An 18,724-nucleotide genomic window follows, 5' to 3' on the forward strand; every position below is an offset into this window, starting at 1 on the left:
CTCTCGAGAAGCCAAAAAACAATGGAAGGGAAAAAAGTTGCGAAGAAATTGCGAAGCGCAGCCATTGGAAATAAAATGCAAATGCAGAAGGCGATGCGTTGTGTGTTGCTTTAGTGAAGTTTAAAGCAAATTGAAATTCGCTCGGCATGACAAAGAAACGAGCAAACGCACAACTTAATCCAGACTCCTGCTGGGAAATACAGTTTTGTCGTCCAAAAATTGCCATCAAGATTGGGAGCCAATGAAAAGACAACTTTCTGTGGCGGAAAAGTTGCCGCAAGTCCATTTGATTTGCTTTTAATTGCCGGCTTTTTGGTCCGACCAGCGATAAGCAATTGCGTTTTAGATTTATAGCGAGCAATTAAGTGGTTGACAACGATTTAATGGCAAATTACACAATGACCACAAGACATGTAGGCGGTTGCTGCAAGATTCGAAACGAGTCCGGAAACTGGAGGGAGTCATGAGTAATGCGAATTAAATGGACTTATTGATGGCTCACTTGGTCAGCAAGGGACGGGCTTCTATTTATTGTTATACCCGTTAGGGTATACTAGATTCGTTGCAGAGCCCGCAGTAATTTTTTATCAATATCTGAACACCCTTAAAACCTTTTATTCCTTTCAAACTTCACTGTACAAACTTTCTTTCCTTTCCAAATTTTCAAACTATATATCTTATCCGATCGTGACGTTGGCGTTCAGTTATCACAGCCTACAGGACCAAAAGTCTTGGCTAAATTTATAGATTACACGTATTCATCGATCACTTTGTAAAGTCGACAACCTGTTGTTTTTTATTTTCTATCGCCATGCAGCTGTCACAACAAACTGCCCGTTAACCCAAACTGCAAGTTGACCAATTTATTTCGCCGCGTCTATCACGTCGCCTAACTCGGCTTCCCCCGCACCTCCCCGCTGTTGCCAACTTTGGTTCGCTGACAGCGACAGCCGCTTTTAAAATCTATTAGTTGGCCAACTGCCGGGCCACAAGGAAAACAGCAACAAACACTGCAGGAAGCCTGTTTTCGGTGCCAGAGCAAACAAAATTTAATAAACCGCTTGCCGGCTTCCAGTTCGCTGTGAGTTATGTGCCACAAAATAAATTATTTTCGGGTTTGTCATTTGATTAAAATGTTTGAGCGCCTGGCCAATGGCAAATTAATTGCAGCTCCGATTCGTGGTCGGTGGGAAATATCCCCATAGTCCTTTTTCAACAAAAAATAAGTTCGATATTTAAAATATTTCATTTCGTTTCAGTTTCGTGCCATATTTATTTCAAATCTATTTGTGTATTTTATAGTATCTATTATGTGTAGTATCTGTTGCTGTATTATTTTCTGGTACTCTGTGGCGAGACTTTTAATCGTGACAAATGAACTGCTGACTTTATGTATTGTATCTCCCCTTTGATTTCAAGGGAATTCAATTAATTTCCGCAACAACTCGTTTCTGCCCCAACTGTCACTTCAATTTGCTGGAGGAGATGGCACTACATATGGTGCAATGTGGACTGCAGCATTGGGGGCAGGAGTCATGAAAAGTAGACAGTGCAACATTCGGGAATCCCACTCGTCATCTTCAGCGTTTCTGGATGTCTGAGGTGCGTACGTGTCTGTGGCATTCTATTAGGTTTCGATGGACTCGCATCGCTTCCAAAGGAAATTAAAATATTTCGAGCGGTAAATTCAATTTTCTTTCAGCTGCAAGTGAGTAAAATATAAACGCGCAAGCAAATAAGTAGATCTTAAAAAAGAAGAACTTTAAAATCATTTGCATTTAGTTCTTAAGTCAAACAGTAAAGCAAGCATCTTCATCAATTTAAAGTAAACTAAAGTAACAAAGCTTCCAGTAAGGCAAAAAAAACACATCTGCCATTTAAACCAAATCCAGACAATTGAATTTTTTCTGCCACAATACACAAATAGAGATAGATCCTCGCATGCGAGATTATTGTTTTATGGAGCCGCGGCATTATTTAAATTGAATTTTTACAAAATTAACTTGATTGTGCTGCAGAGAGAGGAAAACAGAGTGCACATTTATATTCAATGTTGGTCTCTGGGCTTATGCGATATTTATTTATGGCCGCCAACTTGTTTGTTGTCCCTACGCCCTATTGCCCTTCCCAAACACCGCTCCTCTTCATTTTCCGCGGGATCCCTAACAGCATTGGGCTTATATTTTATTTATTTTCCTACGGATACAATTGAACAATTGATTCGCGTGCATTCGAATTTGTTATAGGGATTTAAATTGAATGATGTATGGTTACGTGGATTCGTTACACTTTTTTTACAATTTGTGTTGGTGGTAGGGAGGTACATTTTAGAATTAAATTTATGTGTGAGATTTTCTTTAAAATGTGCGAGAAATTAAATATGCTGAAACTACATTTATTTACAGCCATTGTATTATTAGGCTCATGCGCCTCATATTCATCGGTCTATTAACTTTTAAACTGCAACAAATCACGCATACGCAACGTTATCCAACAAACGCCACCAATTTACATTGCATTTGGCAAACGTTTAACAATTTTGGCGCATCTCGTCTAGTTGGCACCATTTGGTCAGCACCAAAGAGGAGCAGTGCTGAATAAAAACTAAACGGAATTTGGTAGTACTGTGCCTTAAATACCCTGGAATACCAATATGTAAACATATAAGAACTACTACAGATACATACAATTTAAGCTAATAATAACGTTGGCATATTTCAAAACCTGTCAAGCTTTAGAATTAATTATCTTGATAGGTTAATAGTAATATCCATACGTGCTGAACAACAATACGAATGTGAGCACTAAAATGCCTGCTGGTACCCTATGAAAAAATATAGAAAAATGTTTAAAATATACACAAATAAATTAAGCAATCACATGCAATAAAAACGGACTGAACGCAATGCGGAGTGGAATTTTTGTGTGGCGCCGACCAGGGTTGCCAGGCGCCACAGCGACGGGGCCAACAACCCTGGGTATCATCGTTTTCCATTAAATCCGTTTTTTTCTCCTTTTTTTTGGCGAGAGTTAGATAAATGTAAATAGGAAATGGAATGCATGACTTGCGCTAAAGAAAATGTCTACATTTTTTGCACATCCTTTATTCTTTTTTTTTTGGACTGTTGACCCGGTCAATGGTTCAAATATATGAGTTAAACAAAATAATTTAGTAGGGATGAGGTGTGAAAAATTGTGTTAGTTGGACACGCGATCCGAGATAGTCATTTCCTGTCATTTTCAAATGGCCTTAGAAGGAATGCGTACTGTCACGTAAATGCTGCCAGCTTGAGGGAATGCATTATCCTCTGGACTTTCTCTCTCTAATAAATGCTATTACACCTGAGCACAAGGACATGTAATGCATTTGGATGGCCCCTTAATTAACCTGCACGTTCTCCTGACCCCCAACTGGTGTCAGCTGCTGCAAATATTTGGCATGTGGCGCCATCGCAGCATTCCACTTAATTAGCATTTCCTACGTATAAATACCCATTTATACACAGAGAAGAAAGCCATAGCGCTAGCCATTTATTAAGTGAGCGAAGTAATATAACGCAGTGTGCAAATTTCTCTCAGCGCACTTATAATTTAATGAAATGCAAAACACGCGCCACTTTCAGTTTAGTTCAACCGTTTAGTGCCTAATTTATGTTGGCAAATGATAAAGTAAATGGCAAGCGATTACATGGGGGTCACATGCTTGGATTCAGTCGGAACGATAATGGCCCAGTGGGGCACTCCAAGTGACTTCAACTATCCACTAACTAGCTTTTTTGCTAAGGCGACGATTTATTAAACCTGCCGACTTATCAACGACAACGGAACGGAGCCAAATGGAGCAACCCTCGCACTGAGTCACTTGGTCAAGGCAACCATCCCCAAAAAAGATCCTGCAGCAAGTGAAGCGCAAACGATGCTGACACTGACACAGATACAGATACATATACAGATACAGAAGGCAGGACTAAAACTGAGGGGGCGGATGGATAGATTCTGGAAGGAGTTCTGTTGACTGGTGCCAATTTCCCGTTGATTACAACACTCGACTGTCTTTGACCCCGCACCTTGGGTCAACCCCCCATTTTCAATCGCTTGACAAGGGTCAAGTGAAAGTTTCAACGCGCAACTAAGGCTAAACTGTTGGCCACCCTTTTGGCCACTCTCTGTCCACAGCTTCAGTTTATTTGTTTTAAGTTTAATTTGTTTAGCTGTCGGCAAAGGAAAAGAAAGGTGTAAACACACCAGAAAGGAAATTGTTCCAAGTGGGTTACACAAGCAGACCTCATTTACTTGGACCGCCACCGAATGGAAAAGACCAGAACTAAAGGAAATTCACCTATCTGTCCGTGACATTTTCCGATATGAAGCGGGCAAAATAATAGAACAGAGATTCGGTATTTCCAGTTTATAGGACTGAATCCATTAGCAATTCATACGACCAATTTAATCGCTGCAACTACCATAAACTCGGCTCCACAAACAGCCCAACTTTAATGAGAGACTGCGATATAAATCATAACTTGCCAAAAATGCTCCCCAAAACCCAAAGCTCCGCACTAAATCTTCCACACACAGCAGTTTCGCCGAGTGGGGAGCCTGTGGAAATGGAGACAGACTACTGGCCCATCAGGTTTTTGGCATCGCTGCCAAAATCATACATCAATTTGGGGACATTCGTCAGTGCCAGGCCGCAAATGTGACACGGACCAGAGGCAGAGGTTTGCGTACGCCACGCGGAATATTTCGGCACATCGAAAGCCAGACGGGAAAATGGGAAATGGGAAGGCGGCCCCGTAGAGGTACATCGCTGCAACATTGTCAAAACAATTAATCATTGATGAAGAAAATGCACAGGGAACCAGCAAATGGCCGCTTGACTGCCTTATTTGTATCGAAATGTCAGATCCCAGACACCGGAGGACAAAATGCCATGGCAGAGTCTGGTTTGCATTGTGAATTATGCAGGGTACAAGACCACAAATTAGACAAAATTTCGCATGATTATTTGAACTAGTTGTTGGACAACTAAATTAATTTTCATTCGTCCAACGCCGTTGGGAGATTTCTGAGCTGAATAATGCAAATATCACAGATATTCCGATGGAAAGCCAATTAAATACAGCATTAAATATAATCGATAATTAACCAGGCTTCTTAACCATAATTTCTACCTAATAATTTTCCACAATTAGTTGGTGTTAACTGGGCGATTTTACGACTTATGCATCAGTATGGTGCAGCTTACAATTTATGCCATCAATGCCATCAAATAATACAAGTATATGAAAAATCGCTTTTTTATTGTACTTAACCCATTGAATTTTCTGCGGTTGGCAAGGAAACGCTTCAATTAACCTGTGGTTGCGACACACAGAAATGTGTGAATTATTGAAAACATCAGTGAAAGAATATGAAGCTGGAAATAATATTTGTCGCAATTTATGACCACAAACTGTGTCAGTTTTTATTAAAAATGTAGCATCACCATTGATTTTTATATGACATATACTCTTTTAAACAACTGCGGTGAGTGCAATTTTCTTGGCTTCTGTTTTTTTAATTTGTAATTTCCAGGAAATATTTCTAAGTGTTTCATTGTTGCCTGCTATATTTAATGAACTCATATAGAGAGTATTATTTGGTCACGACCTCTTGGTCCCTTGACTCCACTTGCGGCAATTAAATGAAGCGCGGATTAATTAATTGCGGTTTGCAACTTTATTATTTAATATGTACATATGAAATAATACACAAAGTTCAAATTAAAGAAATAATTTATTAAATAGTAGTGGCACAGCACTGTTTCTGATTTATCTGAAAGCCAATTAGAATCAAATCAACACTTAAGAACACGAAAACAGGTTTGAGTTCCCATTGACGAGCAGTATTCATAGAATAATTATTGGCCATTTTATTATTCAATTTTTACGTCATTTAAATATGTCAACAAAGAAGATTTTATGGCACCGATTTATTTATTTATTTTCTCCCCCGTTTCATGTAATAACGGGTCAGATTTGATGGCTTGTTTACGACTACATTCCAATAGAATTAATGAGTCGTTATGGGAGCATAAAATATGCAATCGATTGAAACGAGGGCAACTTCCCGATCCCAGGCCAAAAAATCTGAATCACCTGTCGCCAGCATACAAATTGTATTTTTTATTTATTTTGTTCGTTCCCAGTCTGAAGTTTGGGAATGGGAACGCTGATCATCTGATAGTTACAAGACCATTTAAAAATGCCATTTAATGTTCCCATACCAATACCTATTTCCATTCTGAAGTGCTCGTACCTCCTTGAGTTTTTATGTTTGCTCTTCATGATGGTCAAACAAGCTCTCAAAGTGCTTAAACATGTAACGCCTCTGGTGCCCATCTTTGGCCAAATAGAAGCCTCCACATAGACGTGGCTAATTGGTTTCATACTGCGTTGAATGCTTATAATTCAAATGTAATATAATAAGGGCTATAATAATAATCAAAATAGTAAACGGAAGGCATATTTTGGGGTAAGTTAAATTCATTTGAGCACTTGTACACAGTACAAGTTCTGGAAACTAGTCTCCATTTGTTTATAAGGTGTAGCTGCCAGCTTGTGTTTGACCTGTCTGGAATCGCATTACCCTGTAATTAATCCATTATGGGGCCTTGCGTGAGTAGGATCCATTGCATGCCACTCGAAAGTCGCATGCAAATTATTGCAAGTATGTTGAGCATGCCCAAAAAATCATTACACATTTTTAAGCTGTTTCTTGTACGTTTCATTTTTGTGTGAGTCTTTCAACAAGTACAGGTCATAATCGGCGTTTGTGTAAAAAATGAAATCGCGTGCAGAGTTGCAGCCCGAAACTTGAGACTCCGGCTGTTGCATGCACCTTCAAAAAGTTTTCCTTGCGTGAGCTTTGATGCGATTCTGCTGATTTCCCAGCCAAGGTGTGGAAACTCTTGATCAGATATTCGTGTCTACTTTCGTGGCCTTCTCTTTTTGGAGCCAACACCACAGACCGCTGGACAGACCAAAAAAAAAAATAAAAAAGAGCTCAGTTTCATTTTCCTTTCGCGAATCCTTTGGGTTGACCGGCAAATGAGAGGTAGCTGTCTGAATGGCCGCAATGAAAAGCGAGTGTGGCGCGCAAATGGAATAACTAATTAAATTTTCAACTGCAAATGAACAGGAGAGCCAGGAGTATTCCAGGATAGTTGAGCTGAGCTGAGTTGAGTTGAGTTGCCAGCTTCCCAGTCGGCTAACTACCGGCTTAATTAACTTGGCAGATAAAATTTTATGGCAGCCGGCAACGTGCATAGCAAAACATAATCTATTCGATGTAATAGCCATTCATGGCTTGAATGGTTGAGTGGCTGAATGGTCGTCGTTGCCCCTAATGGTTGTCTATGCAAATATGTTGCAATATCCTCTGCTGTGCACCCCCAGCTTTCAGCAATTTTATTTTGGCTATAGCTGCTTCAGGTTCTCAACATGTTAAAATGTTTTTGCATTTTTATTTTAGCAACACCTTGCCGCGGCACGAGTATAAATCAAAAGTGAAATTTTTACACGCACCCAACTGTCTGTAAAAAAATTTCCCATTTACATGTGCGCTCGATGTTTTGGCGGAAAACTCGGGGTCAGGTCATGTCAGACAGCCAACGACTGCCCAGCAATTTTGTAATTGTTTTTTGCGGTTGGCCACGGGAGTTGTGCATCCTTAAAGCCACGGAAATTAAGAGTTCCACTCGTCTGAAATGAAATTATCTTTACAGCAGCCTATTGAGCAGAGAATTCGCACATATTTAATTCATTTTGCAGGAAAACCCGGAAAAATGAAAGGAAAAGACGATACCAAGTGTTCGATTTTATGTTTACTAGTTTTTGTGTTCGCCAATTCCAAAATGTATTATTAAAGATCAATGTAGATTAACGTGTGCTTTCTGCACGTTTCAGAGTCAGAGTATTACTGCATGTGTCGAGTCCAAGTAAATATCGGTATATTATGCGGTAACCAAGCTTAGGGTTTCCAAGCTTAGGTTACCCAAGCTTAGGGTTTCCAAAAAAGCAGTCCGAATATGGGGCATCCAAGTATAGGGTATCCAAGTATGGGGTATCCAAGTATAGGGTATCCAAGTATAGGGTATCCAAGCTTAGGGTTTCCCAGTTCAGGGAATTCAGCTATAGGGTATCCAAGTATAAGGTATCCAAGTATAGGTTATGCCCATAAGGGATATCCCAGTTAAGGGTATCCAAGCTGAGGGTATCCAAGCGAGGGTATCCAATCTGTGCTATTCTACGCCTAAAAACACATTTGGAATCCGAGTCAATCGCAGTCCGAATATGGGTTATCCAAGCTTAGGGTATTCCAGTTCAGGGTATCCAAGCTGAGGGTATCCAATCTTAGGTTATTCAAGTGTAGGGTATCTATGTCTAAAACATATTTGGAATCCGAGTCAATCGCAGTCCGAATATGTGGTATCCATTGGGGTATCCAAGTATAAGGTATCCAAGCATAGGATATCCAAATATTCGGTATCCAAGTAGAGGGTATTCCACTAAGGGGTATCCCAGTAAAAGCAAGTTAAGGGTATTCTAGTCAGTTAGCTAGTTATCCAAGAGCTAATACTATGATAATCCGAGTAAATCCAATGAAAACGCCAAATACTGTGTGAATCGAAATGGTTAATTTTGCGGTGGCCAGGACCTTTTGAAGCGCTCGAGCAACGTAATCCTAACCACCATGGTGGTCCAAATATACACGGATAGCTTATGTTCTCCGCTCGCTTCGCTGACGCCTCCTCTGGCAGTTGGAGCAACCGCAGTTCCGGCAAGATCCATCGCAGCAGCCGCAATCCTGACAGCTGCAACTTATGCCGTCTACACCACCGCTGCCATTGGAGGACGTTGTTTTTGGGGCACCTTTGGTATTCCTCGAGGTAGCCCTAGTCTCGTGCGGATACATGACAAAGTGGCCTGCAAGCCAGAAGTCAATTAGGTAGTTCAATTAGGTATTTCAACTTACTTGTGTAACAAAAACTTAACAACGCAGCTAAAAATTTGGAACGTTACAAGCACTTACACCGAAATCCAAAAACACAAATACACGAAAAACATAAAACTATCCCATTTAGGTCTGGTGATCTGAATAAGTGAAGGCGATCTGAGGATTTTCTGTTCAGGTGCTCGACAACTGCTAAATAATATTCCACAGCCTACTTAACTTAATCTATATTTCATTAGCAACTAAAGTAACTCAAGCTAAAGCGGTTCACATTGTATTTATGCACTTTTACTTGCCTCGGAAGTTACATCCACCTCATTTTGATTGATTGTCTCGCCATAGTCACTCCCTATAAAGATAGATCAAGCATCGGAGTGGCAATCTGGCATCATAATCGATGCATATACCCTCAATTTATCACATGCCACCCATCCGTGGTGACTTTTTGCCATGAGGTACATACCTGCCGGCTGTAATTGGCCGAGCATGAGCTTGGGCTTGTTTAATGAGCGCTTAGTAGTTGGCAACATCTAATGTGCATATTACAATGCCAATTAACATATTTTGCCATCGCGTTCGCCAGAGCCAATCTGCCAAGCCCGGTCCTCGGTCTTCAGTGGAGGGACAGGCCTTCCCGGCAATCAGTCCCAGAGTCACTCTGTTGGTGGTCACGTTTACCGGAGAGTGGGCCTTGCATAATTGCGTCGCCAAGTGCAGGTCCCTTCCTGGGGATCGTAAATAACCCCACTCCCATTTAACATACACATAGATGTGCCCACCACACATGCAACTTGTTTGGCCTTTTTTTCCCGTATTTTTCATTCGGTTTTGTCTAGCCGGGGCATTATGCAAATGGCACTTTGTTTTAACTGCGTGCACTGCGGTTGGGCAATGGATCTGACCACGCCTTTGATGGCTGCCCATCAGTGATGCTAACGATCAATTAAAATAAAGGCGAAAAATCAGGTGGAATTCAATTAAAGGCCGGCGCTAAATCGGACTATTCTTTCATGGTTTTGGTTTCACGCTCCGCATACAAAAACGGATTTTCTACACGATAGTGGGTATTTTTATTACCATTATTTAATAACTATAGATTTCTATTCAAGTGAATTTACTCTGAGCTACCTACTCATTTCCAACTACTTACAATTTGCATCTCTAGTGCCCACAGTCCGGTGAACTGACATTAGTTCGTCATCATCATCATCATCGCCATCTACAAGCCCATGCCGCATCCAAGCCCGACTGCAGCTCCATGTAACTCCACTCGAACTGCATCTGCCTGCAACATTACGCGAACAATTAATATGCCAAGTGTTATGTGTGCGCATACTAATGACTCCTCCAGCTGCCGACCTCTTCCGTCCGATTCCCCCAGCCATTCAGGGCAGACCCCTGACCATCCATCAATGGCCGGTCATCCAAGTGGCGCAGGCGCAGCGGCGCCGCCTCCACAGCCCAACAAGTTGCTTTTAATGATCCCATGGGATGGGGCTACTTAAGCCCATGACCAATATGACTCACGACTGGAGTGGACACGTGCGGATGCCACAAGTCGGCTGCATCGTTAATCTCTGCTGGGAGGAAAGTCCAGGCCGACAGTTTCATGTCTTTGGGGAGGATATTTATGCTTTTATGACGATTGCACTTCTCTTTGGGAAGCTAAAAGGGTAATTAATGCTGGAACTCAACTCAACAAGGTTTCGTAAAGAAAAATGTAATCTTCGAAATCGAAGAAAGGAATATAATTAATAAAGATATAAGAATAAATGGAAATATTTAAAATACCAAGTAAAACTGGAATCCACTTGGAATTCCTTTTATGTAAGATCACAGTCGATTATAGTTCTTAACCCACATATCATCCTGTTTATAAAAAACGCCACAAGCCCCATGAGTTGGCCAAATTGGCCAAGCCGACCACGTAAACGGTGTAAATGTAAACAGTGCCACAAATTTATTGTTGTCGGTGGCATTGTTGCTGCTTTTATTGTCAGCTGTTGTAGCTGTCGACACACAAACTGAAAACCAGCCGACCCACAAAATCGCCGAGAAGTAGCCCCAATAATATAAATCAAAAGAAAGTAAAATTACGATGCGTCGCCGAGCGATCGATTGGATTGGATTGGGTTGGAAGCAAAAAATTCATTTCAATAAGTTTGAAGCGAGAAAAAAACTTTCGCTACTTCAGTGGCGCAAATTACAACAAAAGGCCAGCTTTTGTGGATGAGTGGCTCCGATTCCGATTCTGTGGTGTCTTACTCGCCAGCCAACCCAGTGAAGTATCATGGTCAAGCGGTGGATAGTGTGGATGCCCTGAGGCGCCCACGCATGCGCAGAATACAAATGCAAATTTGAGGGGACTGCGAGAATGCACCGCGAGAAATGCTCACCCAGTTCCATTTCGCCTATTTCCAAAATAACATAAATGACAAATATGGATAGATGTTCAATAACCATTCCCATAGCTCAAATGTTCCATGTCATAAGATTCTTTCTGATAATACGCCAAGCAAAGCTAAAATAAATTCATGTTAAGCCAGTGTTTTTGCGCGGTGTAGCTTGGATTGGCAAAGTGGACGTGCCACCGGCCAGAACCACTTTTTTTTGGGTGAAATGCCGCTTTCAAATGCTGGCCAAGCGGCTGGGCGATCAGTTCGCCGAGAGCCACGCGAGTGAATCGGTGGTGCCGCTGTGGAGAAAGCCGGAAAAAGTCTAGCGAAATGAATCGAGCCTGGTTGTGTCTGCTGCTCTGCCTGGCCTTAAGCTGCGTTCCAAGGCAATCCGCAGCCGAGGATCATGCATCCAACCAAACGGCAGCGAATGCGCTGCTGAAGCAATCGCAGAACACCTTCATCCAATGGGTTCTCTCACTTTTGCCACAACGTCCCGGCGGTTCTGACTCGGAAAATGCCACACTGGCCACCTTGAGCAGCAGCTCCATGATGCCGGACGCGGCATCCACCACGTCGACCACCACACCAGCTCCATCTTCCAGCACCACTACAACCAGGCGGGCAACCACTCCGGCGCCACCCACCTTGAATCCGCCAAGGAATTGCAGCGACTGTGTCTGCGGCATAGCCAATATACAGAAGAGAATCGTCGGTGGTCAGGAAACGGAGGTTCATCAGTACCCCTGGGTGGCCATGTTGCTATATGGCGGCAGGTTTTATTGCGCCGCCTCCCTACTCAACGATCAATTCCTCCTGACCGCATCTCATTGCGTCAATGGTTTCCGAAAGGAAAGAATCTCGGTGAGATTACTCGAACACGACCGCAAGATGTCGCACATGCAGAAGATCGATCGCAAGGTGGCCGAGGTGATCACGCATCCCAAGTACAATGCCCGGAACTATGACAACGATATAGCCATCATCAAGTTGGACGAGCCGGTGGAGTTCAATGAGGTGCTCCATCCCGTCTGCATGCCAACGCCTGGCAGAAGCTTCAAGGGCGAAAATGGCATAGTCACTGGCTGGGGAGCACTCAAAGTTGGCGGACCCACTTCCGATACACTTCAGGTAATAAACAGTAATACCTTAAGTTTCAACGAAAGTATAAATACCCATATAAATGGATCCATACATGTATTCCATTTTATACAGGAGGTTCAAGTGCCCATTTTATCGCAGGACGAATGCCGCAAGAGCCGCTATGGCAATAAGATCACGGATAACATGTTGTGCGGAGGATACGACGAGGGTGGCAAGGACTCCTGCCAGGGCGACAGTGGAGGACCTCTGCACATCGTGGCCAGCGGAACGCGAGAGCATCAGATCGCCGGCGTGGTCTCCTGGGGCGAGGGCTGTGCCAAGGCCGGTTATCCTGGCGTCTATGCCAGAGTGAATCGCTATGGAACCTGGATCAAGAACCTCACCAAACAGGCTTGCCTCTGCCAGCAGGAGACCAAGAAGATCAAGTAGCGATCAAGTATTTCTGTATCTATTCATAATGCAATACTCTTGCTTGGCTGGTAGTGAGTTGCAGAGATTAAAGGCACATTTCAGGCTAAGTTTTAAATTGTATCAGAATTGTGTCACCCATGCAATGTGATACTTCTAGTATCCCCTCAACTTGCAATAGCACCGCTTGAAAGACAAGTTTTCATTGCAAAAAGCTTGTTATTTCCAAAACCACAAGTCCCATGTACCAAGAAACGAACTATTTTCGCCGAAAATAGTTTTCCACTTTCTTGGGATGTGCTTACATCCAGAACTTAAAACGATATAATTTTACTCATTGGCCAACTTTGCAAGAGTAAGTCCGCTTCGGCTTCGTCGAAGATCCCATTTTCAAGCTGTTTTATATTTATTGATTAAAAGAAAAGTTTCCATAAAGTGCGCTAACCTTTCTCGGGAGCCGGTTTCCTTTGGGCATTCTGGTCTAGCCAGTTCTTTGGCTTGGCTGTTACTTCTGGTTCTCATCAGTCTTCTTGCTGGATGTGGTCAGGATTCATTTGGTTAGTTGCCAATTGCCAGTTGGCCAGGTTAGTACACCATGCGTAATTTTCATCTTCTGCTGATTCTTGCCGTAGCACTGGGCGACTTGGCCTGGGCCACGCCCTCTCTGCGTTCCGCCTCCGAGCCAGAGAAGATATTAAACAGTCTAACTCAACTGAGGCAGAGCAGCTTTCTGGACTGGATTCAGTCGATCCTGGGACCCGAGGTGCCAGCGGAATGGGCCTCTCCGGCCAAAAGGGAGTGCGCTGAGTGCTCCTGCGGTAACATCAACACCCGTCATCGCATCGTCGGTGGTCAGGAGACGGAGGTCCATGAGTATCCCTGGATGATAATGCTCATGTGGTTCGGTAACTTCTATTGCGGCGCCTCTTTGGTCAACGATCAGTACGCCTTGACGGCTGCCCATTGCGTGAATGGCTTCTACCATCGTTTAATCACGGTCCGACTGCTGGAGCACAATCGTCAGGATAGCCACGTGAAGATCGTGGACCGCCGCGTTTCCAGGGTGCTCATCCACCCGAAGTACAGCACCAGGAACTTCGACAGTGACATTGCATTGATTCGTTTCAATGAACCAGTTCGCCTTGGCATCGATATGCATCCAGTGTGCTTGCCCACTCCGAGCGAGAGTTATGCGGGTCAAACGGCCGTGGTCACCGGATGGGGAGCTCTGAGTGAAGGGGGACCTGTTTCGGATACCCTCCAGGAGGTGGAGGTGCCCATTCTCAGCCAGGAAGAGTGTCGAAATAGCAACTACGGCGAGTCCAAGATAACCGACAACATGATCTGTGCTGGCTACGTGGAGCAGGGCGGCAAGGACTCCTGCCAAGGAGACAGCGGTGGACCCATGCATGTCCTGGGCTCCGGAGACGCTTACCAGTTGGCGGGCATCGTGTCCTGGGGCGAAGGATGTGCCAAGCCGAATGCCCCGGGTGTTTACACGCGAGTGGGCAGCTTCAACGATTGGATTGCGGAGAACACCAGGGATGCCTGCTCCTGTGCCCAACCAGACGCGCCTGGAGACCCAGTTTCCCCGATGAACACCACCGAGCAGGGAGACCAAGAGAACACCACCGCAGATGGAGCAACCGAGGCAGATCCCGTGGTTGAGGAGGCCAATAAGTTGATTTGAAATTGATTTTTACTGCGCCGAGTTTATTGCAAATAAAATATATTGGTCACTCAAATTTCAACCCACTAAATAAATCGTTGCTTATTCATTGCAAAAAAGGGATATTCATTAAGTTTTCGTAATATCATGCTTCAGAGGGATCTGACTGTTACTTCAGATTTTTTACATCTTGTAAAGTGTTGCAATTAAAAGGCAGAGATAGACTGAATGGTGGAGGATACTGAATGATCCAGCGATCACCGCTCACATGCCGATTTCTCTGAGGTGTTTTACTGCTTATTGTTCCAGTTTTCGGCTTGTTAGCTCCTCCACTCACTGCGCCTCAATTTCCGCCTGTAATCTGCTGCTTTTCAAGTCTACCCTTGGGGCACTCTGCAATTTTTGCCACACGAAATTGCCACTAAATCAAAAAATGCTCATGCAAACAGCTACAACCGCAGACACCTACGCTCGATTTCAGACGACTCTGGAATGGGATGGTGGCTTGTGGTCCGCTGTGCGTGCCGATCCCATTGGGATTGGGCCATAACCCGAACCCGGCCCAGACTAAAGTCAGAACATTGATAAATAACTAAATAATAGAATAAGCAGCTGCAAAGAGGTGCTAAAACTTTAAAGGCGGCTGAAAGTGAAAGAGCTATACGGGTATAACCCTTGAGCAAAGTATTGCACACCCTCTTATAGCTAAATTTCATTACTTATCTTACTTCTCTATTTATATAAGCTATATACTGGCATATGCATATGACAACACCTTTTAAAAATTGTTTTACATTAATCAGATGGCAATAATAATCAAATCTGACTAAAAATGGTAGAAAAATCTCTAAAATGCATACCATAATTCTTGATCGTATAACCTGTTGGGAAAATGGAAGTACCCCTTTGAAAGGGCATAAAAAGGCACCAAAAATTATGTACATCCTCGAGCGAAGTTTTAATTTGTGCGGGCAAATTGGCTTTTGTGGTAAAAATATTTATTTTTCTCGTGGTGCGTCCCATTCCCCAATTCGTTTTTGGCCAGGCGCAAATTTGCTGCAATTGAGCTGAGTTCTGCTTTATTTTATTTTTGGTCTTTTGCACTTTTGTTTTGGCCAGCCGCAGGTTAGAAAAGTTTATTGGGGCGTAAAATTGTTTGATTGAATATTAGTGAGCGGTGCCGCTTTTGAATTTGCCATGAACCTATACCAAAAAACGAATAAACCAAAAGTACTGACGGGCACTAATGGCATAATAAAACGCAGGGCGAGTAATATATTGGCATACAACAGTGTCCAACATGGATCAGAAAACCGAAAGTTAGTGGGGTCACTTTGATATATCGTAAGATATTGATCATCAGGCGATTCCGGCCGCTTGGAGGGCATTTCCCACCACATTTGTTAGTCTTAAAACGCAGAGTAGCGAGGATACCAGTACTTTCTCGGTTAAAATCAGTACCATATCGGCAATATTCGCTGCGGGCTTTACGCAATTTTATGGCGATGATTATGCGAATGTAAACGATTAACTGCGCAACTTACCTCTATAAATGTAATGGTCATACTAAGAGTCTTTTGGGCCAGGATCACGCTGAGACCAATGCAGGTAATCAGACCCATAATTGTGATCAGGGTCAAGGCCTCCACCAGACGAACGGCCACCGGCATTTTTGGGATTTGGAGTTACTTTTGTAAGCTATTTTGGATCGGGGTCAAAAATATATACAAAATGATTACATTTTCCAAGCATAACAGTTTCCATCCATGTCAACTTTACACAACTATTCTACGGAAACGCTTTCCTCCACCTGTTACATGCTTTTCAACGAATCTAGTATACCCTTTTACCCTACGTGTGCGTGTATAATTAGCGCAATTAATAGCATTCCATGTTTTGATCCAATTTAGATATGTCTCTCTTCCAGCTCTCAAAAACCGCCATGGCACAAATTATAGTTTTTCAATCACTTTTTTCCTTTATACGCGACATTTTCCAATTACGCTATGCAAATGCAATTTGTCTGGACTGCGTGCAATTTAGGTTCTCACATAAAGCCCTGCCACGCCCCTTTTCTATTGGAGGACGCCCAGTGATGGGCACTATTTTGTCTGGGCTGGCATAGATTGCTTTGAATTATGGCACTAAATGGCTAGACATGTTACATAATTCATTTAGCCGGCACGGGGACAAATTCCATGATATGGAACATGTGTCTCGCTCCATTTTTCAACGTTTCTCCAGCGAACAATGGAGTACTGGATTTATTATTTATTATTTCAGTAGTCTATTTTGCGATATGGCAAATTCAATTAGCGGCAACTGGGACAAGAAAATTAATTGATTTCCATGCGCACATTTTAAACTCAATTGTTATAGACTCTCTACGCGTCAGTTGGTTTTTATGAAAATATTTTTAGTGGCAGTCTAGTGAATTTTGCTCTTCGTTCTTGCAGCCTTACAACAATCCAAGAATAAATATTTACACACGTTGTCTGGCTACACAGACAGCGGAATAAGCGAAAAGTTTTGTCGCAAATCCTTGGCAAAGACAGCGCCTTGGGTGAACATTTGAAATGGCAAAGCCGAAATTAAAATGAAATAAAGTAAAATAAAATATAGCTACTTGCCGAGAGGGACGGCATAGGATTTATGACAAACCATACATGCCTTCATATTGTATTTACATTTTATTGTGCTGTCAGAAGTCACAAGCCTGCTATTGAAGTGAGCTGTAAAAATCTGCGGGAAAGTTGCTGGAAACTCTTTAAAAACGAGCAAAATAAATTGAAGACCGGAAAGGCCACCTGTTATGCGAATACAATATATCAGAAACACATTCGCTGTGATATTGAGTGCATGCCGCCAAAGCCATTCAATGGAAATAAAATGTCGTCAGCTTGGCAGGAAGTTCCATCGAATTTGAACGCTTGAATAAATCATTTTAACATTGCTAAAGAAGTTTTCGAATGATTTGTGGAAAGCTTAAATCGCCGCTGGTCGAGGCAACTGCAATGTACAATACCAACTTCATACCAACTTTATAGCCATGGAATACATGTTTATAAATATTCAGTAGCACTCTCCTTTAGGTTTCCAAATGGCAATGAAATAATTTCTAATTCAGCTAACGAAAATTGTTCGAAAAGCTCATTATGATTCCCAACGAGAACCGAACAGCAATTTTCCCAATGTCCTTCGACTTCAATTTTACCAGCTGCCTTTTCTATTTAGCCCATCCATCGTGTCTGGCCAAATGTAAGTCTTTGTAACTGTCTCTGTTGTTTTTATTCCTTTGATTTCATTATTATTTTTATTGCTCCGGTCTTTTTGTGTCCAACTGACTGAGTTCGAGCCAAGGCAAAAGGCGCATTTTAATTTTATTATTTCTGTTTGGTTTCATTTTGTGCTCGCAGCAAGCCAGAAAAAAAGAAATAGAATCTATGGCATTCCCATAAAAAAGGGTATTCAAGCCGGGGCATTCACTGATTGTGAACTTTTTTCAATGGTTTGTTTTCTTCTTTTTTTGTATTTTTTTCCGCGTTTTTGGCACATTTTCAAGGCAGCCATATAGACACACGCCCCACTTGCCACATTTTTTATAGAATTTCTGTGTTTGTTTCCATTTTCTCACTGCCCTCTTTGCATTCCACGCCCTCTTATTAAGAATTAATAATCTTTTTTGCCATAAGCTAGCTACAAATTTGGCATTTTATACTTTTTACGATTTCTCTTCGCTCGCAGAGGTCGAAGGGTGGGGCACTTGAGGTCTTCCCGCTCGTGAATCATGGTTATGCCGGCTATAATTTAGTTTTAATAGCATTTTCGGTGACATTTATGCTGTCAGCGCGTCATCCAATTTTATTAATGTCCAAATGAGCCACGCTATATGTGTTACGACTGTATGATATCATTATGAAAAGATTTAATGTCTTTGCTACAAATTAAGTTATGGTTCTCAGATAGCAGTTGAGAAAGAATGGGCTGCGATCTGCAGAAAATGAAGCTTAGACAGAAATGATCCCAACTAGTCAGAAATAATATGAAAGATACATTTGATTTCATTACATTAAACATTAAATGTATCTTAGCCTAAACCATTAAGTCTCTGCTCTAACTATATTATAACAAGTTAAGACGTTGTCAGTGG

At 42.4% G+C, this 18,724-nt stretch overlaps 3 protein-coding genes across 3 annotated transcripts; 2 read left to right on the forward strand and 1 right to left on the reverse strand.

Annotated features, from left to right (window-relative positions):
* Positions 1-11,635: 11,635 nt before the first annotated feature.
* Positions 11,636-13,340, forward strand: LOC6548288 (trypsin-1). The gene is made up of 2 exons (XM_001975078.3): positions 11,636-12,524; positions 12,609-13,340. Exons 1-2 carry the CDS (start codon positions 11,724-11,726, stop codon positions 12,924-12,926), a joined length of 1,119 nt encoding a protein of 372 aa, XP_001975114.1. The 5' UTR covers positions 11,636-11,723; the 3' UTR covers positions 12,927-13,340.
* Positions 13,341-13,450: 110 nt separating this feature from the next.
* Positions 13,451-14,685, forward strand: LOC6548287 (trypsin-1). The gene has a single exon (XM_001975077.3). The coding sequence runs from the start codon at positions 13,501-13,503 to the stop codon at positions 14,593-14,595; it is 1,095 nt and encodes a 364-aa protein (XP_001975113.1). The 5' UTR covers positions 13,451-13,500; the 3' UTR covers positions 14,596-14,685.
* Positions 14,686-15,808: 1,123 nt separating this feature from the next.
* Positions 15,809-16,329, reverse strand: LOC6548286. The gene is made up of 2 exons (XM_001975076.3): positions 16,119-16,329; positions 15,809-16,059 (listed from the first exon to the last, which is right to left on the reverse strand). Exons 1-2 carry the CDS (start codon positions 16,242-16,244, stop codon positions 15,934-15,936), a joined length of 252 nt encoding a protein of 83 aa, XP_001975112.1. The 5' UTR covers positions 16,245-16,329; the 3' UTR covers positions 15,809-15,933.
* Between the last annotated feature and the right edge of the window lie 2,395 nt (positions 16,330-18,724).

The sequence above is a fragment of the Drosophila erecta genome, unplaced genomic scaffold, assembly GCF_003286155.1.
Source record: "Drosophila erecta strain 14021-0224.00,06,07 unplaced genomic scaffold, DereRS2 tig00000092-arrow-pilon, whole genome shotgun sequence".
In the NCBI taxonomy this organism is placed as follows: Eukaryota; Metazoa; Arthropoda; class Insecta; order Diptera; family Drosophilidae; genus Drosophila; species Drosophila erecta.

Excerpts from the sequence above, each read along its gene's own strand:
- LOC6548287 (XM_001975077.3), top strand. The coding sequence starts at position 13,501 with ATGCGTAATTTTCATCTTCTGCTGATTCTTGCCGTAGCACTGGGCGAC.
- LOC6548288 (XM_001975078.3), top strand. The coding sequence starts at position 11,724 with ATGAATCGAGCCTGGTTGTGTCTGCTGCTCTGCCTGGCCTTAAGCTGC. Across the intron at positions 12,525-12,608 it reads CCACTTCCGATACACTTCAG|GAGGTTCAAGTGCCCATTTT; the intron begins GTAATAAACAGT and ends CATTTTATACAG.
- LOC6548286 (XM_001975076.3), bottom strand. The coding sequence starts at position 16,244 with ATGCCGGTGGCCGTTCGTCTGGTGGAGGCCTTGACCCTGATCACAATT. Across the intron at positions 16,060-16,118 it reads TGACCATTACATTTATAGAG|CCCGCAGCGAATATTGCCGA; the intron begins GTAAGTTGCGCA and ends AATTGCGTAAAG.